The sequence below is a fragment of the Aulonocara sp. 'chitande type north' Nkhata Bay genome, linkage group LG20 (assembly GCF_057382095.1).
Source record: "Aulonocara sp. 'chitande type north' Nkhata Bay isolate Kocher_YH1m ecotype deep benthic linkage group LG20, A_spYH_male_GT1.1, whole genome shotgun sequence".
Lineage (NCBI taxonomy): Eukaryota > Metazoa > Chordata > Actinopteri > Cichliformes > Cichlidae > Aulonocara > Aulonocara sp. 'chitande type north' Nkhata Bay.
This window is the reverse complement of record NC_141363.1, coordinates 12553264-12578785: the sequence shown is the minus strand read 5'-3', so window position 1 is coordinate 12578785 and position 25522 is coordinate 12553264. Positions and strand designations below refer to the sequence as shown.

The window sequence follows — 25522 nt, the reverse complement described above, 5'->3', positions numbered from 1 at the left end:
ATTTATGTTCTATTTATTAGATTGTAATATCTATGAATTATAACACACGCAGTATGTAGTATATTAACCTATTGCAATATTAAATTTAGTAAGCTTTAGTAAACACTCTTCTCTTTGTCCCTACAGCTCTTTGTCCTCACCGAGGAGGTGACAACGATTACACAGTCAGCTATACAGCACAACACTTCCATCTGCCGTTTGTTGTTGGACCACCATCTGTAAATAGGAAACAGCCTCCATAAGAAATATTTCTAACCAAATTAGAAATATGACTACATTTAAAGTCAAATACAAAATATGTTGGTTATCAAGTAGTCTTTTGATATTTTTAATGGCATGTTAAATTTTACATTGTCAAGAGCTACATAGGACAGATTAAGATTGAACAGGAATTTCTTTTTGCACACAAGAGATTTGTGGATATTTTATTCTAACTGTATTTACCTAAGCCTATTTTCACTAAACACATCATAAACACATTTATGTATCAAGTTTGCCACAGAAGATGATGGATATCCTTCATATCAAGTATATATAAAAATATATTCGTTATTTTAAAAAATGCTGCACAAGGCATTAAAAACAATGCGTTAACGTAAGGTTTATGAGTAGACTGCAAGTACCTTAAATGCATCATTATGTTTACTGACCGTCTATTGGTTCGTAGCACTACAACTCTTGTCCAATCACGGCACAAAGAGGGAGTAGCGTGCGCGCTCCACCTTGTTTCGATCACGTGATACGAGCTTACGAAGATGGTGGAAGTTTCTTCTTCCTTGAAGTGAAACCCCCAACAGAAACCCAAACATCCTGGTGAGCGAAGGCTGGGTGGACACTTTAGATACAGCGCGTTAGTTTTACAGCTCCTCGCTCGGACTCCGGTAAGTAATGGGAGCCAATAACTGGAGTTCTCATCGGTGATATTAGCTTTTTCCACAGCCGTTGGACTTTGGGATTTCCAGCCAGCCATGATGATGACACAAGCTAGCAGGCTAGTAATTAGCCTGGGCTGGGATGGCACCAGGCTGTCAATTCTGGTGGCCAGCTGACATTCAACACGTACTCAGCAACTCTAGTTAAAAAGCCACAGCGGCGAACATAACTAAAAGTGGTCAACTTCATGGCTTTTGACTTTGGCAACCAGGACATACTGTACTTCTTTCTCCGGCTAACCGAATTAGCGTTAGCTTGTTATCAATTCCTAGTTGGATTAAATTATGTAATCTTACGAACGTTTCTTAGCTTAGCATCCAAGACACGGAATGTGGAGGTACATTGAGTAGTTTCTTCTCAGCTATGTGCTGTCATTTGCGAAGGAAGGTGCGCCACACTCAATCTGATATTTTAGTAGTTCGATTAAATCTTTACGCTTAGACGTCATGGAGTCATTTCTCAGTACGCTATTGAGGAATGTTGAAGTGATTTGGTAGGAATTTATATTATTATAAATGGGTTTGTGTCAGTGAAGCAGTGAAAAGAAGTGTTATTAAAGGTATACGGAAGCTTGTTGACTCTTCGGGAAACTGACTGCACCTGTCAAACGTCACTGCTCCTAAGTGCCCTCCATTAGCAAGCTGTCCTGACCGCATAGTTTTCTCTTTTGACATAATTGCTTTGTAAACATAATGCAAGAATGACGTTTACGTTATTTTGTGCCCTCAGTCGCAATTGTTCTCAACAGTCTCCGATTTTTACTTATAATGACGGTTTTTGAGTATTGTTTGCTTGAATCGTAATATTAGAAAACCCATTTGTCCCTTTTATCTGACAAAGATTTCGTGTTCGTCATTGCGACGGTATGTTGTTTTGATGTGCTGCATTGTTTTGCCCTCTTAGTCATGATGTAAACAGCGTGTCCATGTGATTTAACAAGGTGTTAGCAACCTTGACAATAGAAGTTCAGCATGTAGTAATGAAAAGCTCCTCTTATGCGGTTTTGGTCATACTGTTCAAAATAGTTGGTTCACCTGCAACACCACAGCACTAACAGGCAATAGTTGAATCAGTCTGAGTTCAGATTAGTTTCAAGAAACCCCAGATGCACTTTGTGAAATAGTGGGAGATGTTGCTTAGCTGAAAACACAAAAATCCAGTTTAGTATCCAGGAAATACACTCATCCATGATACACATTCAGCCTACTTGCAAGGATGCAAAGTCAGCAATTATAATGAATTATTGACTGAGACCCGTAGCCAACGTGAAAGTTTACCCGGGAGCTCCTCACTGTCTCCTGCTCTGCTGTGTGCGTAGACTGTTGGATGAGCTAGAGCTGAGGACCCTGCATTATTCAGTGCCACACTGAAGTAACCACAATCAAGAAAAGATCACAGGGCCTGCTTCAGAGCTTTCGGAGTTCATATACTGTTGACATGCTTATAAGCAAACAGTATAACTGGCCCTGGCAACCTTATCCTCAGAACCAATTATTGCTGTTGTCGGTGTATTTTTGGCATGAGCTTTATGTAATTGCTCTCATGTATTATATAAATGAAATTGTGATCTTAAAGTGAAGACTGGTGACAAAGATCACAAGTTTTTTTGTAAGACCCATAAGATTTTCTTTTACAGCCACCTTACAGGTTTCACAGCCTGCAGCCCTGGCCTTTGCCTCCTTTTGTGGTCTTTTATTACCTTCCATGATGACGCAGCATTTAGGAGATTTTTACTGTTGCTTGAACTGATATTCTTTTTATTTTGAGTTTACCGTCAGTCTGTTCCCTTGTTGCGGACGTTTAACAGGTCATTATACTGTTTAGTGTTGTTAAGGATGGGATCCTGAAAGGAAATACAATTTTTTTTTTTTTTTTTTTATTTAATGTAGACTTTCTACTATTCAAAATGACTCTCCAGGTGATGAGATTATTTAGGTAGAAGTCTTTGTACAAAGGAAAAAATATGTATGCATGTTGCTGATGTCTTAAGTAGGGTGTCCGTTGAGCTAAGCTAAGCTAACTTGTTTGCACAGATTTGGCGAGAATAGTGATTTGGCGTATTTTCTTGTTTATCTTAGACTTTGAAGATAATTGGGTAAAGGCTGCTTGCTTCAAGCCAAACCCAGTGAAAGCATTTGCACAGGAATATAGGAAGAAATATGCATTAGAGGTAATTTGGAGCCCACAGTTATGATACTTTTGTGTCAGCTATGGAAGATGTACGAGCTTGATGTGCTTTATGCATCTTGCAAGGTTCTTATAGTGACTGACTGTTATAGCTTTGACTGCTGAACTGCAGCTGATTAAATTGACTAATTGATTAATTCAGTTTTAGTTGCAACAAATGTAGTCTCAGTGCACTTTACAGACAGGTGTTGGAGCGAGTTTTCCATTAATCAAATAGTTAGTGGTTTGTTTCCCAGCTTTGCCACCAAATGTCTGTGACTGTGTATGAATGAAAGTCATTGTGTACTATTTTAATCTCAGATGTTGTACATTTTAAGAGTATTTCAGTAAGAAATATAGTTGCAGTATAACTCCTGTAGTTAATGAAAATTTGCTCAAAGCTCTGATATTTTTCTATTTTACTGTACAGTGTAGATTTGCAGAGATAATTTGTGAAATATAAATATTTTTAATGTAGTGTTTCATATTTTTTTAACCTATTAATAGTCAGAAATCAGTTCAGCTCACAATGTAAGCTAAATATATTTGAGCTAAATGATCTCACCAGTATGGTGCACATCTGCAACTTACAGATGAGATCATTTAGTCATATCTGTATGAGTTCTGCATGATTGTCACCAACCTAATGATGTGTTGTCTACAGGCCTTTATACCAGCCCTATGTCATGGCCAGTGGAGCCACCAAGTCGGGCACTTCCAATGGATACCCTATTAGGGCACAGCTACAAATCGTTGGTGAGTCTTCGGTCTTCATCAAGAAGTGAAGACCGACACACAGAGGTTAAAATAAAAGTCAGGTTGACTTATTTTATTTCTGAGCATTCAGATAGCTGCTTAAGTTTTTCAGATGTTCTCATTAGTAAAAATCTGTGCTTCTTGCTATTACTGCATATTTTTTACTACCAGTTAAAAAAACAAAATTTGTATGTTTGCTCATTCACAAAGAAAGGAACAGTCTCTAATTGTTATGGTAATAATAGAGTGAGAGAATACCAACCACAAAATCCAGAACAAACTGATTTGCATGTCATAGAGTGAAATAAGAATTTCATCCCCTACAACCACACCACAATTCTGGCTCCCACTAATTACAATCAGTCATTCAATTATATTTATTATATTCCTGATCTCAACTCATATTGTGTATGAAGCGCACCTCTCCACAGAATCAATTTCTTCCATTCCAACATAGCCGTCACCACGGGCAAGACCAAAGAGCTGCCCAAGACGTCAGCTGGGTCGTAGACATGCACATGGGTCCGTGGATCAGTCTTCCATCATGACAATGTCTCAAAACATACTGTCAAGCAGCACATTAAGGTCACATAGTGTTCTAACCAGTCTCCAGACCTGAATCCTGTAGAAAAATCTGTGAAGGGAAAGAAACCTCAAGCTGCCAAGCGGCAGCCTAGAAACCTAAAGGGTTTAGAGTTTTAGCGTTTGGGACTTTGTTTCTCTTCATTAAAATGACTGTCCATTTCTTTGTAAGTAAACTTGTAAATTCAGCAGGGGATCAAATAATTGTTCCCCCACTGCCTTCATACTAGTATTTTGTTCCTAAATTAAAGTTGTAAACAATTTATTTGTTTTGTTTTGGACTCCAACATCTGACTGCTCATTTACTATATGTATTCTTCCTGTTTAGTGCTATCAGCAAAACTGAAAGAAAACAAGAAAAACTGGTTTGGTCCCAGTCCCTATGTGGAAGTGACAGTCGACGGCCAGTCCAAGAAAACAGAGAAATGTACCAACACTCACAGCCCCAAATGGAAGCAGCCGCTCACTGTGTGAGTCAGTCTTGCCAGGATTACTAGACTCTTATATTAATTCATATCATAGATACTCCTATGCCATACTTCTATTTTATTACCCATAAAAGGTATTTAACTCGAGCCAAACCTGTCTAAATAAAACCTGTATTTAAATTGCAAATGTTTGAATTTATGAGAAAGGATACAGAATGAATTCTAATGTTTAAATGTGCCCATAAAACATCTAATAGCCCACTTACTCAGATGCCATAGACTGTTTATTGTCATAAATGTTACTACTTATATTTTCAGGAAACCAAACCAACTGTGTATTTACCAAATCCTCAATTTTGTTCATCTGGATGTAGCGTTTTCAGAGGGAGAAACGAAACAACTAGAGAGCAGAGTAGAGTAATTGCATCATTCACAGTTTAAAAAGATAGATCTGTATTTATCTTATGTTGCGACAGACCCTTTTCAGTCCTCTTCTTGCAAACAGGAGGTTTGAACAGTAGGTTAATACAGCTGTGAGATGACCATATTAAGGATATCCCCTGTTTTTGACATCATACAACATCTAAAACCCTAATTTTTAACTCACCAGAACTACTTGTACAAATGCTGACCTCATTATTTGAAACTTTGCCCATGTTTGTATAAATATCCATATGAAAATCGGCAAAAGCATAAAGGGCACCCTTTAAAGATTCTCTAAGCATCTTTATGGAGTGAGAAATATTCAACTATGTTGAAGGAAAACAAAAGTTTTGGCACTAATAAAATGATAGTAGTTTATATTTGTAGCTTATAAAATATGCATATCAAAAAGAGAGCATATAGTAAATAATGCCTGTGCTCCTCGGTGAGAAGAGCATCTTTCCATTGTTCAAACATTTTTACAGCCCATTTAATGGCTATAATCCCTAGAGACTGCATTAAGTGATTAATAAAAACAGTGTGGTAATTTGGGTTTTGGCTCAAAGGAAGAAGTGTACCATGCACGATTACTGCTGACTGCACTATGCGGTAAGACAAATCATCATTTCCCCAGCAAACTGTCAGTTTCTCTCATGAGAATATAAAAATAGAATTTCACTGAAACTGTGCAATTGTTTTTCGTGCATACGCTCTTGGGCTCGGTTTTCATAGAGTTTCCAGTTTAAAGAGAAGTTTAAAGACCTGTGTGTTTGGAATTGGCTTCCATTAGCAGTTACAGTCCCACACAGTTGGGTGAGTGTCCTGTGCATTTACAGGACTCCTGTTTCCAAGAATGCACTTCACATTTAGTGCACTCACACCACTTCACTTCCTGCAGTAAAAATATTCACACATTTAGCACCCCCTTAATTTTAGCCTATCTAATGTCTCCTTCTATGCAAAGTGGCCTTCTTATTATAGAACCCTCCTACAGTTTCTTTTAGACCAACGGGGGAAGCGTTATTATATAACAAGTGTTTACTATGGGGTGTAACCGGACCCAGTCCACATATCCACTGTCTCTTTTCCTGGTGACTGTTAAACAACTGTCGTAGTGACGGTCATGGACACTCACTGTCCCTGAATAGCTTTTGAACTTTATTGTCTGTGGTTCGCTTTCAGGACAACACAAAGATTTTTGCTGCTCATACAGACAAAGTGGTGTTCACTGTTTAGCTTGGTAAAACAGTTGTCAAATAGATTGCAGTGCTGGGAATTCCTGAGAGTAATTGGTTGTTATTTCCTATATTTGTAATTATTGATGCTTGTAGAACTTATCATTGGGAATTGTACTTAACACAAATGTTAGATTGGAGCTGTAAAAGGTTTTAAGACTCACACAAAATGGTATTCACTTGACATTGGCTAGCTAAGGACTTGTGATTGAGAAGTGGAATAAGAACTGCTTACAGATTTATTCATTTAGACAATGGAAAGTCTATAAAAACACTATCAGCACATATTAATCTGTCAACCTGGTTGTTGAAATGGTGTACACGGCCATGAAGAACTTTCCTATGTTAGCTTTTCAATCGAAAAAAGCATGTTTGTTTTTTTTCTTTCTCTTTTTAGTTTGTTTTTTAAACTTTCAAAAGTAACTGTTTCTAAATATATTGGTTTTCACAGGATCGTAACTCCATTCAGCAAACTAGTGTTTCGTGTGTGGAGCCACCAGACCCTGAAGTCAGATCTGTTGCTAGGGATGGCCACGCTGGATCTTAGTGAAACACTCAAATCTAATGACATGAAAAGTGAGTATATATGACACAAAGGGGAAAAAAGGTTCCTACATACAAGCGGTGCGTTCTGCCTTAAAGGTAGAGTAAGGAGTCTAGTCATTTGGGTGGGGTCAGAGTAGAGCTCCTGTACTTCCACACTACAAGGAGCCAGCTGAGGTGGTTCAGGCATCTGACTAAGATGCCTCCTAGGTGAGCTGTGTGGGGACATGTCCAATTGAAAGGAAACAGCTGGGAGATTATGCTTCTTGGCTCTCTGAGGAATACCTCAACTTACCCCTAGAAGAGCTGCAGGATGAAACATGTTAGCTTGGTAAAAACAGTGTCTTGTCACTCTGAGCCTTGCCTCAGAGTTGACATATATGATTATAAAGATATATAATTTAGTAAAATTTTTGCGAAGGGATCAAATATAGAGAATAAATTTTGCAAGCATCTGATGACAAAAAAAAGGGAAACCCTCAACCCTTTAAATGATGTTTATCACATACAGCCGTTTGCCAGTGATGAAGCAAGATGTACTCAAAAGTACCACAGAAAATGTAAATTAAGTCCCTGTTTTACAAATTCTTGTGCCTTGACAAAGAAGTTTGATACACAAGTCAGACAGCTGTGATAGGCTCCAGCACATAATAATATGCAGCGGAAAATCAATGAATTGACTGATCCAGCAAATAAGATCCTGGATACAAGCCGTAGAAATGCGCTTTGGCTAACCCAAGTAACACAACAGTTGCACATAGAACAAAGGAGATTGCTAAATATAAGAAATTATATGTGTAGACAATTAGACAGTAATGGTTAACTAGTAATTTTCTACTGCAAAAGTAAACTGCTGCAAGTATAAACCACATCACTTCCTGCCCACCAAAGTTTTGTCAGATAATTTCCTGCTGTCTGTGTGAGTTGATGCAGGTTTACATGGTTTCACTGCAGCACACGTACATACAGAAAGAATTTCAGAGCGCTTACAGATGTGGTTTATCTGACTTACACCCAGTAAAACAATCAGTAGAGTATTCCATTTATAATCTTTGTCATCTGCTTGTATGCTGGAAGATTTTTGGTCTGTTTATCTTTTTGTTTTTCCCTCATAAAGACCAGTTCACTGTGCGGTCATTTTTTAATTTTTTTATATGCATGGACCCTGTCCAGCAGAGCAGAGCTAATGACAGGGAGCTCTGGGAGCAAATCAAATGTCAAGAGCTGACTTTGATATCAGAGCAGGGAAACACATGCTGATTGCCATAACTTTGTAATTTAAATATTCAAGATTTCATGTTTGAAATCATTTGTCATGTTTGTTTTTTGTGTTTTGGTGTTGTTTTCCACCTCAAAAATGAACCTTTTCATTATTGTACTAGGTACAATATTTAGCCATAACAGAAGCAGGAAAACAGTCTTTTAAGTAATCTTTCTCATTTAATTAAAAAATGTATTATAATATATAATTACATCTCCTGGCGGTGAGCAGGGTAAACTGCTTCTGTCACTGTGCTATCAATAAATGGTTATAACAGTACTTTTATATTTCTTTTTGTTAGTATCCAGTATGTGATCTCAGGAGGCTTACGGGGGGCAAAAAGTACTTCTTTTTCTACTATGAATGTTGTATAAAATACTACTGTGTATTGTTGGTTAGAATTTTTTTTAAGGGACATTATACCACTGACTGAAGTAAAGTTTGGTGGCATCATTAATGGCAAGGTTTGTATTTCAGATGCCATAGTAGCACTGACCATCGTGTGTTTCTTGTATGTAGTTTCTGAGGTGGTGCAGACCTTACAACTGTGTGCAGACAGGGACGAGTCAGACGTGGTGGGGGACCTGTCTGTCTGCCTTGACGGCATGACTGTTGATCCTGATATGTTCGCAAAAGCAGAAGCCGACCATCACAGTGAGTCACGGAAGAGCACAAAGAGGAACTTACATTGGAAGCATGTGAAGTTTTTCATTTTATGTTGTCATTTTTTTGTTTTATTTTACAGGACCTTTGTTTTTTTGTTTTTGTTTTGTTTTTTACAACTTTTTTTTTTTTAAAGTGAAAAAGGGGACTGAAGATATTTTGACATGTTTTTTTTTTCAGAAGTTCAACTTTTCATCCATATCAGCAGTACTAATAGCAGAGTTCTTAATTATTTGACTGGTTATGTTACATTCTAACAGAATCTCTCATTTTGACTCTTTTCTCTTGCATGCTTTTATTTCAGGTACATCAAATGGGGAGTCGCAGCCAAATGGTGATCATTCCATAAGGTACAGTACATCTTCCTGTCTTTAGGCAAGTTCTACCAGTGTCACATTTCTGGTTTCTTCTTTTTTTTTTTCTGCTTTGTTTATCAGTATCCACCCACCCTCCTCCACAGGCACAGTCGAGACAGCTCTCCGGCTGTGGACAGCATAGAGCACAAGTCCTCTCCTAGTGGCCGTAGATCAGTAAACAGCACAGGGTCTCCATCGGTATCTTCAACAGGGCTGAGGCCTGTTCGACCACCTAGGCCATCTAGACCTCCGCCTCCAACCCCACGCAGACCCAACTCTTCACCAGGTAAGAGATTTAATGAGTGAAAACTGCTCTAATCTGTCAAGACACTGAAACTATGAACTAAAGGAAAACAAAGAAGAAGAGACACTCTTTTTCTATACCCACTCTCTACCATCATTCCAGTGTCAAATATTTAACCCAGAGGTAGATCTGGAATTGAGCCAAAGCACAACTTGCTCTTGATATGTTTGTACAACCGGTTTCCTTAAATATGAGCTTTCTTCATGCACAACAACACAGAGATGCACAATAAGATCATTTCTAGCTAAATCCTCTCGCACATGCGCCTTAATGATCTCTTATAATCATATTAATTCCACAGTTTTGTTCTTGCACTCCAAAATGGGGCCGATTCACACAATTCATGATTGGCAGCTCAAAATGAACTTTATTTAACTTACAGTGTTCCTTGTTTCAACTATGCAGTTCATTCGCTGTCTGAAACGAGGCATTTTAAGTTAAGTTTCTTCTAATTGGCTGGCCCTCACCAGTACAAAAAGATTTGAACAAAAATGCTCATAGTTAGATCCATGTCCCTAAGGTGAATATTTTAAGGAAATGGTGACATCACACAGTAGTGACATTCAAGAGCAGACAAAACTGTCTTAAAATTTGTTTAGAGCAGTGTGAAGCCTGTTGAAGCCTGTTGAAGCCTTGTTCATATGCTCTGGCCGTGTTTAAAGTGAGGATCCACCATTTTCTTTCTTCAGCATCTTCCAGCAATGACTCTGCTGCAGCAGACTGCAGCGACGGCCAGTCAGGTTCTGATACCCCAGTGCGAGCGCCGGCCTCGGGTCCCTCATCAGCCCCAGACTCAAGTCCATCATGGGGCTCTGACAGGAACTCCACAGTGGCCTCCGGTTCTGGAGCTGCAGCAACCAGGCAGCCGACCAGCACCATCACCCCTGCTGTCACTCCCAGAGTCCCTGCAGTCAGCACAGGACCCTTGCCTCCTGGGTTGGTGCTCATTTTCTAATTCTTGCAGAAGAACTGAGAGAGGTTTTCTGTACAGTCATAAGTCATGAATGTGAAAGAATGGAAATGATTATCTAATCTCCAAAGCCATGCTAAGCAATAATAGTGCCCAAGCCAAACTACTAATTGCTAAAGCGGCTGACTGCGCTGTAGTATAAATAGACCAAGAAAAGGAAGCTTCATCCAGAGAAAAAATGCTTAACTACTGAGGAAAAAATAAAGAAAAGGGGCTGTTGCTTAGCCGTAAATTAATGTTTTCTAAAACAGAACAGAAATACCTGAACAAGGCAAGGTCAGATGAGCATTTATATTCCATTCATCAATCTAATGACACGTTAGATGACGGAGCATGCTGAATATTGTAACGATAAAAAAATCAAACGAATATGCAAACATGAGTGATAAATGTGAGAGCAGTTTTTAGCATAGCAGAATCTTCTTACTGAAAAGACAAGGTGACATGCTACTTGTTTGTCTGTTGAGAGCAGATATGCCTAAACAGTGAATGACTTTATCTCACATTTTATATATTAAACATGGTTGTGACAATCGTGGTCTTTTTTTTGGTCTGGCTTCATCCAGCCTGTAATTCTGTAAACATCCCTTTCTGAGCTCTGTGCTCCTATGACATCATTGTGACCTTCACTGGCTGTTAGCTGTTTTTCTACTAGGATGACTCATGTAGAAAATGCTAGAAATTATAAATCTGTACCTAATCTGCTAGAGTAGTGTCTTGCACCATTAAGAAAAGTGGCCTGAACTTTATCATTGTTCCTTTTTCTAGATGGGAGCAGAGAGTGGATCAGAACGGCAGGCTTTATTATGTTGATCACGTGGAGAAGAAAACAACGTGGGAACGGCCTGAACCACTGCCCCATGGGTAAACAAAAAAACCCCTCTATCACTTAGATTTTTCTTAGAAAGTCATCTCTAGTGTTATTGGACTGTTATAATAGTAGATACTGGTTATATTATTGTTGTTCACTTCGTCCAGTGATATATTTGTCATGTCCTTTAGCCTGGAAAAAGTGTATGGTTTTTCTGTCATTAAAGCATTTATTCCCCCCCTTTACACCTTCAGCTGGGAGCGTCGTGTTGACCAAATGGGGCGGGTCTACTTTGTTGATCACATGACACGTACCACCACATGGCAACGCCCCACTGTGGAGTCAGTGCGCAATTATGAACAATGGCAGCACCAGCGAAGCCAGCTGCAGGGCGCCATGCAGCAATTCAACCAGAGATTTATATTTGGGGTGAGACATCCTCTTTATCATGTGATGCATTGTGTTGACTTGGATGGTAATAAGCTGGAATATAGTGACTATAGGTGTGTCTCATCTTTGAATTTACAGTCTTGTAATACAAATACTAAATGCAAAGAAAAGCGTCTGGACTTCTTTAAGTTGCTTGAAGACGTTTCACCTCTCATCCGAGAAGCTTCTTCAGTTCTAAGGTCAAACTGTGAGGAGTTCCAGATTTAAACCTAGTGGGAGTATCCCGCCAAAGAGGGACAAAAGGACCCCCTGATGATCCTCTAATCGCCTGAGCCATGGTGTGAAAATGGGTGTGGGTCCCAATCAGCCAGGGTTTCGGGTGAGCTCATTGTGAAACCTGGCCCCACCTTATCATGCGAATTCCTGGCCCAGGATCTACATCCTGGGCCATCTGACCTCAGGAATTTGACCTTAGAACTGAAGAAGCTTCTCGGATGAGAGGTGAAACGTCTTCAAGCAACTTAAAGAAGTCCAGGCGCTTTTCTTTGCAAGCTCCTTTGACTACAATGACCTGGATTACTGAGAACCTTCACAGACACAAATACTAAATGATTAGGAAATCGGATTTTGATTGAAGATCGATTGAAGGATGCAAGTTGAGAAAAAAAGCTAGATATCTTTCTTTTCTTGAAGCATTTTATACAAAATATATACATAAGTACTGTGCTGGATATAGCTTATAGTTTACTTTATGTTGCCATATTTCTGTGACATTGCTATTAATGGAAAAAGGTGGCTCACTGCTTTTGAGATGTTACTTTGGCCCTGTAGTTACAGGCCTCTTGCTCTAATATAGAATAGAATAGCCCTTTATTGTCATTGTACATGTACAACGAAATTGTGGGTGCTCCACGCCACCTGTGTCAGAATAAAATACAAATAGTAGACAGCAGGAATAAGCGGGGTGTGGGGGGAAAACACAAAAAGATGCACAGTAGTTGGGATCGCTGTGCCACTGCATATGTCCTTACACGCCACTATCTTAAAAACATGCCAAGCTTGTTAAACACAAAGCTTGGCATATCTGTTATGTCATACATACAAGTGAAGACGCTTCATTAACGATCATCTTCTGCTGTGTAGGCCCAAGACCAGGCCACAGCCACTCAAAATAAGGAGTATGATCCTCTTGGGCCTCTACCACAGGGATGGGGTAAGGTCATAATGACTTTCTAATTTAAATACAAAAGTTTCTGTCACTGTTAACTACAATTGTTGCTAAGAGACATCCACACAGGAAGCCATTTGCTTGTTGTGCAATGCTTTGTTGCTGATAGTGTTTTACCAGCGGACATTCAAGGTTCCAGTTGCTGAGATGAACTCTCACATATGTCAATCAGTGTCCTACGCTCTCATTGGAAGTGGCTTAAATCGCATATTGTTCTCATATTTTCTGTCACATTTGGATTTTTCATTGTTTTAGCATTTGAACATCAGTTTTCAACATTTATTGTGACTGCCTTCTGGAACCTGTTGGATTATATTCGATGTCTACATTGGGGACTTTTTTTCTAGCAGTAGCCTGGTAGCTGCTGAGCTGCCAGCCCTGATATAAAGTGTTATATCATGATAGCCACAGCAGGATTTATTTTTATTATTTAATATAACCCCTTTAAATTAAGCTATCTTTATATTTGATTAAGGTAGAGATGTTTGTAGCATGAAAAAGACACTCGTCCCTAATTTCTCAATAATAATAAAGTTAAATAATTCAAAGGTAGCTATGCTTAATTGTGGCTTTTGCATTAATCTATTATAATGTAAAGTAAAGATTGAGTTAGGGTAGGGCAATATAATGTCTCACTTTGTGTGCTTGCAGAGAAGAGAACAGACTCCAATGGCAGAGTTTATTTTGTGCATCACCCTACACGGTCAACACAGTGGGAGGATCCAAGAACACAGGGGTTAGTGTGTGTTTGCATATTCCACTGTTTTTGTTATCAGATAAACATAAAACTTGTATATCTGTAGTGTGTTTTTTTTCATAACCTTTACTGAGAACATTAAACAGGAAAAGGTCTAATGTTGTTTTTCAGTTTGCTGAATGAGAAGCCCCTTCCTGAAGGCTGGGAGATGCGCTTCACTGTAGACGGTATTCCTTATTTTGTCGACCACACCAGGAGAACCACCACCTACATCGACCCCCGCACTGGAAAATCCTCACTGTATGTTATTCCAATGCATTCTTTTCCATTCTCCCAAAATTTTAAGGCTTCAGAAAGATATAGAAGACACAGTCACATTGGCTAACTAAAAGACGTACATTCTTTTCAAAAATAGTTTTATTGCTAATTACTGCCATAATGATACTTTGTAACAGAAGCAACAAACACGTTTATATCTCAAACCATCTTGTGTTCTTCTAAACATAATCATCATTCTTTTAAAAGACATTCTGAGTATTTTGGAAACAAGGTTTTATCTTAATAGTCTGGTTTGACCGAAGCAGGTACTAAAGAAACACAACAACAAAAAGCTGTGCTGCTATATGAATTTGTTTCTAAAAGAACTTATTGGTTTGTCTTTGGGATTTAGTTTTTCCTTTTAGTGGCCCCTTTTTAACTATCATTTGTTAGTGACATGTGATCTGGATTCACTGTCAGTGACATTCTGGCTGCACACAGTCTTTTCAACAGTTCTACGTGCCACAGATAAGTAAGCAAGTGCGTTTGAGTTTCCAGCCAGAGAATACAAAAGACTGGTTTAATGTTGTGCAGAAAGTCATTCTGGTGTGCTGATAAGCTGTTACTGAAACAAAGGCAGGTACTTGAAGACCTTTTTTGTTTGTTGTTGTTTTTTGTTTTGCTTTTTTTTTTGGGGTGGGGGGATCAACATAAATAGTTTAATTTCACAGTTGATCTAGCATCTCACAAGGTAGCTTTGATATACCTGATAGTTATGTTTCAGCTGATTTTCAGTCATATGTGTCACTGTCCTAAGAATCCCTCTCTAATTTTAGAAGTCGTGATGCATTAGCCTGATATGACTAATGGGTCACCTAGTCTCCTACAGCATTCTCAGTCCTGATAGTTACTGAGTTGAGGCTTGGGTCTGGTTTTTTCTCTCAGGTGGAAAAACCAGTTTGGGTGGAAGGTGATGAGAATGTGGTTATGTAAACTAAGATGAACAGTGGCAAAATTCACATGTTTATAACCTTCTCATGTACGTTTTTGTAAGTGGATCGCTTTTTTAAAATATATTTTGCAAGGACATTTATGTGGGCGTTCATGGGAGTGGAAGCGAGTGTGAGATCGAAATATCTGAAAATAATATTTAAGGTATTAACGGATTAAATGAAACTCTGGTTTTTCCTTCTTTTTTGTCACAGTGAAAATGGACCCCAGATCACCTATGTTCGAGACTTCAAAGCCAAAGTACAGTACTTCAGATTCTGGTGCCAGGTGGGTGTCGCTACAGGAAAGGAGAGTTGTTGTCTTTAGAATAAAAATCTGCAGATTCCTGGCATTACACCATATCCACTGACACTATGTGGAAAATGGAGTATTTCATATCTTTCTAATGGATCTCTCAAATCGCATGATGAAACAAAGTAGAGATGAATTCCGTTTAGTCAGTCATAAATTTATTCACGGTGACTGATGACCTTAGGTTCATTTCAACTCAATTTGTTGTTATCAAGTCTGAACTCCCACAATCTTCGATGGATAACAAAAAATCCCAAGTCATCATAAACAGGGGAGTGCACTGTTTTTGCTTTATTTAGTGTGCATGTGTAATATTTGTGTGCGTACCATGTTAAATAAAAAAAAAAACGTAATCCTTCCTTTAAGGCGAACCAGTGAGTCTTCACTGCAAAATTAACTGTTGCTGGCATTTTTCTTTTCTCCAGCAACTGGCGATGCCTCAACACGTCAAGATCAACGTATCCAGAAAAACCCTGTTTGAGGACTCCTTCCAGCAGGTACAGCAACCACCTTGAGCCACACTGTTCATTGTATTTATTAATGCATAATAATGACAAAAGTGCAGGGCATAAAGTAAGCAGACTGTAAAATTCCTAATTATGATACTGGGGTATTTTGTTTTAGAATAATAGTGATTTCACAGGTGGTATATCAGTCTGTTGTCTTTGTTGTAGATAATGAGCTTAAATGCTCAAGATCTGCGAAGGAGGCTGTGGATCATCTTCCCTGGAGAAGAAGGGCTTGACTATGGCGGTGTTTCCAGGTTAGTTATGAGAAGTCTCAGAATTCATAGCATAGAACTATTATTGGGCTGCTGCTGTCATTTTTATTTATGTATTTGCTGGATTTCTCATCCCACACTCACTTCTGCCTTGTCTTCTCCTCACTCACAGGGAGTGGTTCTTCCTGCTGTCCCATGAGGTTTTGAACCCGATGTATTGCCTGTTTGAATATGCTGGTAAAGATAACTACTGTCTTCAGATCAACCCAGCCTCCTACATCAACCCTGACCACCTCAAGTATTTCAAGTTCATAGGACGCTTTATTGCCATGGTTAGTCACTTTCTCATATGCTGGTTTTAAAGCTGTAATGGCAAGTAAGATATTGTAAGAGTCACTGTAGCATTATTTATAACAGTAAGGTGTTTCTCTTTGGCTCTCAGCGAAGGCGGTCGCACTTTTCTCCTCTCCCTTATCTTCCCTGCTTAGCTCCTCATGTCCTTGTCTTGTCTCGTGGTTTTGTTTTTTTTTTGGTTTTTTTTTGGTTTTTTTTTTTTTGTATTACTTTCCCTGGAACACACTCTCACAGTCTGTTTCTAAAACCTAAAGAGAATTATGGATTTGATCAACTGGTCTCTGAATGCTATTGACACCCTTTTCTCAACGAGAAGTCTGGGCTCGGGAGAGCCCGAGTGCCCTGGAGGGACTTTCCCTGCCGGATACACAATGGACGGGTGGCAGACATGGAGGATCGTGTGCCTGGCGGGACTGTCGATCGAGGACGCTGAAGATATCTACCTATTCGGAACCATGATAACAGGGTTCTTGCTGATCGGAGCTGGCTTGGCCCTGGCTTATCGGAGAATTAAGAAAGCGGAACTGGCTGTTCAAACCCCCCCAAGGCTGCCCGCTGGGATTGAAACGATGGGACGAGGTGCGGCTTCTCAGGTAGGGCTCACTGAATGCAGCATGGTTAAGAGCTTGGAGGCGCTAACGGCTGCAGTGAAGGCTCAGAATAACACCTCTGAGCGTATATTGGATTACATCAGGGAAGAATCCACTCGGAACAACACCTCTGGGCGGAAGCTGGATTACATCGCGGATCAGTTGGCTGTGGTCATGAGGTCTCAGAATCTGCTCTGTGAGCAAAAAACTGAAAAGACCACAGAATTGAAGGTAAATAACATCATGGAGAAACTCGCAGCTATCCAACGGGAGATTGAGAGACCAGTGTCGGTGTCGGAGTGTTAAAACAGCTTGAAATTCTCATGAGTTGTTTGTAAAAGAAAAATCACCATTATAATAATGCGGCTACCCCTTCGGCGCCAGCTGTGGGCTCAAGGCCGGAACCGAACAAAAACTCCCTGATAACGACTGTTGAGTCTGTTCCTTCCCATTCCATGCAAGGCCACCTGGGTTGGCTGGTAGACTGTTTTCTTAGCCTGGCAGGGCAAAGGACACTGTCTCAGCTGAACTATGGACACGCACACACATACACTTACACTGATAAGCACACACTCATCCCCCTCCATTTCCAAACGCCTTCGATGCTTGTTTCCTGCGGGGGAACACGTCAGGTCTGTGTGACGCGCTGGGATGGTAGCGCTGTGCAGGGCGGCTGCTGTGTTCGCTTCGGATTACTCCTCACCCCCACCCAATCCTGTGGCTTGTCATGTCCTTCACAATGTTGTGCTGTGGACATTTTTGTGCTTTTTGTGCAGAGGAGTTTTTTTGTTTCCTGTTCTCATGCTGTCCTACCATGGAAGCACAGCATGAGTAGAGGTCTCTTTTTCCTCTTGTACTTTCCCATTGTAATGTACATTTCAGTGTTTTTCAGTAACGCTACCGATCTCAGACTTGTATCCCCATGTAATGTCTGTGTTGTGTGTGTATGGTCGGGGGGGGGTCCCATTTCACTGCAGGGCAACCTGCATGTGGCGAATAAAGCTTTGATTGATTGTGTGTAATAATGATGAACATGCATTTCCCCCTCAGGCTCTTTTCCATGGCAAGTTCATCGACACTGGTTTCTCACTGCCATTTTACAAGCGCATCCTCAACAAGCCGCTGACCCTCCACGACCTGGAGTCCATTGATCCAGAGTTCTACAACTCCCTCATGTGGATCAAGTGAGTTCACAAAACTGCTGTGTGTGTAAAGCGGTTTGAGAGACGATGCATTCTTAATTATTCTCATTCTAAATGAACTTGTTGACATTTCTTATTACAAAGTTACTAATACATTAGATTGTTTATGTCTTTGTATTGGTGTGTATCACCCTATACATCTCAGGTTTTATTTATGACGAGAAGAGTAACAGTGTGCTTAATGTGCTGCTCGTGTTTATTTGTGTGGAGAAATGACACATCACTGCACTTTGTTACACTAACTCATTAATGAAAGAAGAACTGTCCCCCAAACGGCAGGGGCTGTAATAAAACTTTGATGTTTTATGATTTTTTTTTTTTTTTATTACAACATGCTGACGTCAGCCTGCTGACAACGAGCTGATACCTGACCTTTGACCTGTGACCTTGAAGCACATACAGTCTAAAATGGTTTATTTTCTATCTTTTTCACCCACATGATTGGGGCAGAATTGGCTGAAATCTTTTGCTTTTATAAGCTGTAAAAACGTGAGATTTTTAAGATGTATTCATGCAGCGTGTGATTTCTTTTGCGAAACATTATGGGTCCATCTTGACGTTGTAGGGTCTCATATTGGGGGGGAGTAACCATATGTCCTTTCATATTGCACTGGTCAACTTGGGCGCTAAAAATGAAGGTCAACCCAGTTGCTCACATCCCCAGAGACCCTGTTATTGGGAAGTTTGAAGAAAAGAAATTGTGGGTAAAATAAAGCTTTTACTGCTTTTCACATTTTGTGGGGCCTTGACTTTGATCCGATAATTTTTTATTTTATTTATTTATTTATCCATCCATCCATCCATTCGCTTCCGCTTATCCTTTTTCAGGGTCGCGGGGGGCGCTGGAGCCAATCCCAGCTGTCATAGGGCGAGAGGCGGGGTACACCCTGGACAGGTCGCCAGTCTGTCGCAGGGCCAACATACAGGGACAGACAACCATTCACACTCACTTTCATTCGCACATTCACACCTAGTGACAATTTGGATTATCCAATTAACCTATCCCCACTAACTGCATGTCTTTGGACGGTGGGAGGAAGCCGGAGTACCCGGAGGGAACCCACGCAAACACGGGGAGAACATGCAAACTCCACACAGAAAGACCCCGGCCTGATGTTGGAATTGAACTCAGGACCTTCTTGCTGTGCAGCAACAGTGCTAACCACCGTGCCTTTATTTATTTATTTATTTATTTATTTATTTATTTCCAAAAATTAAATAGACTCAAGCTGTCATGGGTTTTTTACCATCACATAATATCTTGAAAACTGTGGATGCTACACTGCTGACAAACAAAACAAATTAAGCCGATTACATATTTCCTGTCTTTGTGGGGACAGCCAATTGAAATGATGCCTCAAAACCCCCTCAAGATGAGTACTGAGCTCAGTCATTTGGGATTGCAAAGTCTAGTCCTATTAAGTAATCTAACCTACAAAGAACTGGAGAAAAAAATCAGTGAAGTCTTATCTAAAAAGCTTGAGAAGAAAAGTGGCTAGACTTGAGTGTTTTTTTGAGTACGTTTCACATCTCATCCGAGAAGCTTATTCAGTTCTGGAAGTTTTATATTAACTGGCTACAGATGACATAAATATTTTTATGCCATCATTAATTGTCAACAGAACCCCAGCACAATGATCAAAACCTCCATTAACATCCTGCGGTTAGCCAAACATCTCATGTGATTTTTAGTCCTTTTTAGTCACATGAATAACTGTGACTAGTAACTCAAAACTGAATTTACATTTTTACAAAATAATTGATTCCATGTTCTTCAGTCACTTTTAATTACCTTCTAATGCTAATCTAATCTAATTCAAGCTTAACATTTCCTGGGGAAACCATGAAGAAAATGTTCTTAAAATTGGGCCTTGAGTAGCTCTAAATCCCCTTAGGCAACATTTTAGCTGGATGAGCGGAGGAAGAAATGTCGTCAGCAGCATTAATAGGTCACTGAAACGTGTTAGTCTTTAACCCTTGGTCAGGTTTTCAAATCATTCTTGGCTGCAGCAAATTTCCTGTGGTGTTAGACTCTCAGAGCTTTAAGTGTAGAATGTGTCATGATAACGGAATAACATGACACGGATGAAAACTTGTTGTAACAGTAATGCTGCAGGGACCTTGTTGCTCTTTAGGGATAACAACATTGAGGAGTGCGGGCTGGAGATGTTCTTCTCTGTTGACAAGGAGATCCTGGGGGAGATCTCCACCCATGAGCTGAAGCCAGGAGGAGGTGACATCCAAGTCACAGAAGAGAACAAGGAGGAGTACATCAGGTGGATTTCAGGGTTTTCCATTTAGTTGTTAATTCAGATCATTGTCTATTATTATTATTATTATTATTATTATTATTATTATTATGTCAATTCAATATAAGGCTCATATGACATGTTTATTAAGATAAGAGGTTTTTTTAGGTTTTAAGGTTGGGCTTGTGTTTGCCTGTGCAGGCTGGTGGCAGAGTGGCGCCTGTCCAGAGGAGTAGAAGAGCAGACACAGGCTTTCTTTGAAGGCTTCAATGAGGTCCTCCCTCAGCAGTACCTGCAGTACTTTGATGCAAAAGAGTTGGAGGTATGCTTAAAGACAAATACTCAAGAATGGAGTGGGCGGTATACTTTTTGTCTTAATGAAAATGTATTCCATCCCAGGTCATGCTGTGTGGTATGCAGGAGATTGACCTGGTAGACTGGCAAAGAAACACCATCTACAGACACTATGCTCGCAGCAGTAAACAGATCGTCTGGTTCTGGCAGGTCAGTGTGAAGCCGAAGGAGTGACTCATTAAACTGAAGTTTATAATAATATGATAATATGGTCTTTAATCTTTCTTGTTTTTTGTTTGTTTTTTCTCCTGCAGCTGGTGAAGGAGATGGACAATGAGAAGAGGATGAGACTGCTGCAGTTCGTCACTGGTACCTGTCGCCTGCCAGTCGGAGGCTTCAATGACCTCATGGGTAAATATTGCAGGGATGACCATTTGAAGTGCCAAATGATTCTACATGCAGCATGACGCCAAAGGATAACCTACAAAGTTTTGTTGGTGGTTTATTTCAGTTGTATGTTTGTTCTCATTGTTAAGATTTAAGCCATTTGTAGCCTTTAGTGTGTTAGGTAGGAAACTGTCAAATTATTGCAATTTGTTTTGAAAGTTCACCTTTTCTGTAAGGATCAAACTTAACAGTGAGTTGTGCTTCACCTCGTAGGAAGCAACGGTGCTCAAAAGTTCTGCATTGAGAAGGTGGGAAAAGAAAACTGGCTTCCCAGAAGTCACACATGGTGAGTTCATACAGAGGACTAAAGAAACTACTGGGTGCGGATGGATGATAATGGGCATACACCCCACCTCATGTAAAAGAACAGAACTGTTTTGAGTTGCAGAAGTGTTATGGACAGTGTTGAAATAACTATGGAGACAGTACAGTTTTCCAATTGGGCCTGGATATTATGAATGCAGATTTACAACCTACTTCAGAGTTGTTTCAACTGTCCTTAAACTTCTTTAGTTTTCATCCAAGCACACAGCTCCACACTGACATAGACTCACTTCAGAATCAAGCTAGGTTTGTTGTGGTAGCACCAGAATCAGCTTTTCAAGCTAAAATACATTTTTTAATGTTCATTTTCCAGCTTCAACAGACTGGATTTGCCACCCTACAAGAGCTACGAGCAGCTGAAAGAGAAGCTGATGTTTGCCATTGAGGAAACGGAAGGCTTTGGACAGGAGTAAAGAAAACCAGGAGGAGCTGGGTGCAGGAGTCTGGAGGAATGAAAAAACCCCACCAGTGTTCAAATCAGGGAGCCTCTTTAGAATAGGCAGGAGTTTTTGGGAGTTTGTGCTCATGCATGCACTCACATGTGTAGTACTTCTATGGGAGCATATGCTAGACTGTTGTCTGCATGTTGTTGGGTTTTGGGCACGGGCCCTGCACACTGCAGTCTCAGCACGCCCGACAGCTTGGAGAAATTTTTGTATCGTTTCAAACCAAAACACGGACGCTGCTCCCATCTCTCAGAATGTGCACCGCTCTATGCCCGGTGAACTCGTCCTCTGTGACATCTGTTTAACAAGACTACAGGTCTTTTGTTTTGTGCTTTCGACTCATATGATCATGTCAGGTAAGAAGGAGGGGTTAAACTGAAAACATCTTGACCTGACGGAGCACAAGAAGTTCCAGGAGTAAAACCTTTAAAGAGATTGAGAGGGTCTGCTTTTTCTTCTAAAACTGACGTGAGAGTCACCAAAAATCATTTTTAAATTCTGTTGTTTTAGAATCGAACTCACACTTTGATCTGCATGTTAATTATAACAAGACCCTTTTTTTTTTTCTCAAAAGTAGTGCTTCAAACTTTTACTAACAGACAATCCTGGTGCTTCAGAGAGATTTGGCCACATGCCTATTTTGCGTTCCTGCTTCTTTAGTATTTGATCTGGGAATCGATTCGATGATTGTGAAAAGTGTTGTAACCTCCATTGTCTTTAGTGGTGGGAAGAGTGGAAGAGAACTTAGAGGCCCTAGTTTTATAGGGCCAGAGTTTGCACGCTGTGATGTGTGATGGGGGACACTGTGGATTAGAGTATCCTGGGGGAGTCTTTTAAGTTATTCATCTTAGTATCAGCTTTAAAATGTTTTCCAGCTTTCTCCTTTTATTTCACGGGATAGTCTTGATTAAAAATTAAATAAATTAACATCCTGAGGAAATCCTTTTTAGTAATTAATGAATCGAGATTTGTTTTGATGCTATTTAAAGTTAAAAGTTTGAAAACAAGACACCAAAATCAAGTCAAACCAAATCAACTTTTAAATGATAATGGATATTTTGAATGCTCACTTAACAGCTTGAAAATAAGCAGTTTGTAGCTTTTTGTACACGTGTAGCATTTGAATTGGATCGAGCGCTTTGCCTTAGTTGAACTTTTACAAACCCTACAGCGAGAGACAAAATGAAAGAGACAAAGCGTTTTGGAATTGAAAAAGGTTGAATTCTGTCTTCCCTTTTCCACTTAGAGGAACATTTTACCTCTAAATGCTTTTAGCAGAGAAAGCAGTTTGTAATTCTATAGTTTGTGGATTTGGGTAATTCTAAGAAAAACAGAATTTTAAAGCTGTGCGAGGCATTGTACTGCTTCAAGGAAAAAAAATAAAAGTCATGAATTCCTGGGAAGAAAAAGTCTGAGATTAAAGTGGTCAATTTATAAGAGGGGGAGGGGTGAGCCCGGACTTCAAATTCAGACCCGAGACGACACCACCTGCTGGTTCGTGCCTGCAGTGTATCACAGCTGACAATTATGGTCACAAAATGACCTTCTCATTATAAACATCTGCACTTTGAAGATACTCGCCCATGATTCAGGCCTGTTCAAATGAAAATAACATACAGACCGAGATGCTGTGATAGTTGTTATCACAGACCAGCACTCTGTAATGTCACCACTTCTTACCAAAACTTTTTTTTCTCCTAAAATAACCACTTTAATCTCAGACGGGATCTTGATTTTTATTTCTATTTTTTTTTTAAATCCTGCATTATTTTTAATGTCATGATTTTAAGCTTTTTGTTTTGTTTTTTGGTTTTTTTTCTTTGAAAATGATAAGTCTTCCATAGCTTCGTATTCTTAAATTTTTTTACCTTACCTAGAATGCATTACGAAAGTGAAAAGGTGTGTTTGTGTGTGAGAGAGATTCTTGCTTCACCTTCTAGGTTATGTATCATGGAACAGCTGACTTGGGCAGATTGTTGTATTAAAATGTGAATGCACAAAGAAACCTCCTGATGCTTTGCCAAGGTGGTATCCAGAGTTTTGTGTGTGTGTGTGTGTGTGTGTGTGTGTGTGTGTGTGTGTGTGTGTGTGTGTGCGCGCGTGCGCTGAGGTTGGTGTAGTTTGGCATCAATCATATGAAATTTAGAGCAGCAGGTAGTGTGGGTTCTCATTTTTAGAGCGCTCCTTTGAATGATTCAGGTTACACACTTGAAAGACTGTTGGGGTCACTGATGGGGGCATTGGATTCAGGCGGTGTTAGTCTAATAAAGCACGGCACTTTCTTTCCCAACACCCCCAGCTTGTGCGAGTTCCATTCTGCTTTGTCTGTACCCCTGGACTCACCGTTTCCACGTGCATGGTGAGATCATCTGTCATTAGCCTTCAGGTAGCCTTATTTCCACCCTCGGGCTTCAGGCATGCTTTGTTAGCAGCTTGAAGCCGGCAGAGATGATCCACCGCAGGTTGCTTTATGCTAAAGTGAATACTCTGGACTGCACCAGATTGAGCTTGGGGGGGGTGTCACGTGGCCTGTTTTTAAATAGTCAAGTGTGACCTCGGCTAGGACAACAACTACTGAGACAATGCTAGCATAAAAACTGATGAATGTATCAAGATGGAAAGTTGGTCTAGTTGCCTATTTACAGCTTTGCCTCAGATTGTTTTCCCTGATGCAGGATGACGTTTTGATCTTGTTCTGGGTCGATCGCATATTAAAATCTTGGGAACATAGTTGAATAGATATGTAAATATTAACTGCTTCTTTTTTTCTTTTTTGGGTTTTTTTTTTTTTTCTTTTGGTTTTAATTTTTTTTGTCTAGAAGCCTCCATATCCAAATAAACCACTGTCACTCCCCTGTACATGAAGTTGTAAATGGTGTCAATAACAAAGTTTCTTTTTTAAAAGAGAGGTTTTAAAAAGAGGTTTATGTTAACACTATTTTCTTTTCCCTGTTTAATTTCTGATGTATATGAACGATGTGTAATATAGATAATGCCACCTTAATAAATTAACTCAGAAATGTGTGTGTGCCTTTACTGGGATGCAGTTGGTAAAAAAGACATTTTGTATCATCTTGTTTATCACTTTGATTTACTTAGTCTTGCTTGCCCTGGCAGGTTTAAGGACACAGTTGTGGTTTGGTTCCTTATCCTCTCTGCTATGATAAACATTTTCTCCTTACATGTGGTGTTTCACTACCCACATTATCAGGGTATTTACTATGCCAGATGCATCCTGGTTGCTTTTCCCAATAAGCAAGCTTGCATGCTTTCTTGGGACTCTGATCTAAAATGCAACTGCAGTTATGCAACTGCAGTTACCCAACAGCAAGAGGGTCAAAGTCTAAGTCAGCGCGAGCCGTCTGTTATAAACTGCTAAATCTACCCAGGCATATGCAAATTGTAAAGGCCGATGCGTGACCCACCTGTTACTGGGAGACAAATGAGATCAATAAACTTTGGTCAGAGTAATGGGTTAAATCACAAACTAACTACCTTTATTTACCGATTTTAATTGACCTTTTTATATTAATACATTTCAATAAACATGTAACTACATATGTTTAATTTCAAGCTGAGTTTCTTCCAC

The 25522-nt window shown here is 39.7% G+C and overlaps 2 protein-coding genes across 4 annotated transcripts; both read left to right on the top strand.

Moving 5' to 3' along the window:
- Window positions 1-721: 721 nt before the first annotated feature.
- Window positions 722-24957, top strand: itchb (itchy E3 ubiquitin protein ligase b). 3 transcript variants are annotated; one of them, XM_086276346.1, is made up of 24 exons: window positions 723-881; window positions 3764-3855; window positions 4766-4907; window positions 6975-7099; window positions 8847-8981; window positions 9295-9340; window positions 9451-9632; window positions 10340-10586; window positions 11389-11484; window positions 11686-11860; window positions 12965-13034; window positions 13701-13785; window positions 13918-14046; window positions 15210-15282; window positions 15732-15803; window positions 15981-16069; window positions 16200-16359; window positions 18022-18155; window positions 20309-20449; window positions 20624-20744; window positions 20822-20926; window positions 21031-21127; window positions 21377-21449; window positions 21801-24957. In XM_086276346.1, the coding sequence occupies exons 2-24, from the start codon at window positions 3786-3788 to the stop codon at window positions 21898-21900; spliced, it is 2667 nt and encodes an 888-aa protein (XP_086132472.1). In that variant the 5' UTR covers window positions 723-881; window positions 3764-3785; the 3' UTR covers window positions 21901-24957. The 3 variants fall into 3 exon arrangements, with proteins under 3 accessions (XP_086132474.1, XP_086132472.1, XP_086132473.1); XM_086276347.1 differs by having other exon boundaries at window positions 763-813; XM_086276348.1 differs by lacking the exons at window positions 20309-20449; window positions 20624-20744; window positions 20822-20926; ... (1 more) ...; window positions 21377-21449; window positions 21801-24957 and adding an exon at window positions 19002-20301 and having other exon boundaries at window positions 722-881.
- On the top strand, window positions 16367-18004 carry LOC147305271 (uncharacterized). Its single transcript, XM_086276349.1, has one exon. It carries the CDS (start codon window positions 16642-16644, stop codon window positions 17275-17277), a length of 636 nt encoding a protein of 211 aa, XP_086132475.1. The 5' UTR covers window positions 16367-16641; the 3' UTR covers window positions 17278-18004.
- Window positions 24958-25522: the final 565 nt, after the last annotated feature.

What these genes read in the sequence shown, in the direction of transcription:
- itchb (XM_086276346.1), top strand. Translation starts at nt 3,786, where the DNA reads ATGGCCAGTGGAGCCACCAAGTCGGGCACTTCCAATGGATACCCTATT. An exon ending in ACCAGAGATTTATATTTGGG is followed by an intron (nt 11,861 to 12,964) that starts GTGAGACATCCT and finishes TCTGCTGTGTAG; the next exon opens with GCCCAAGACCAGGCCACAGC. An exon ending in AACTCCCTCATGTGGATCAA is followed by an intron (nt 18,156 to 20,308) that starts GTGAGTTCACAA and finishes GTTGCTCTTTAG; the next exon opens with GGATAACAACATTGAGGAGT.
- LOC147305271 (XM_086276349.1), top strand. Translation starts at nt 16,642, where the DNA reads ATGGATTTGATCAACTGGTCTCTGAATGCTATTGACACCCTTTTCTCA.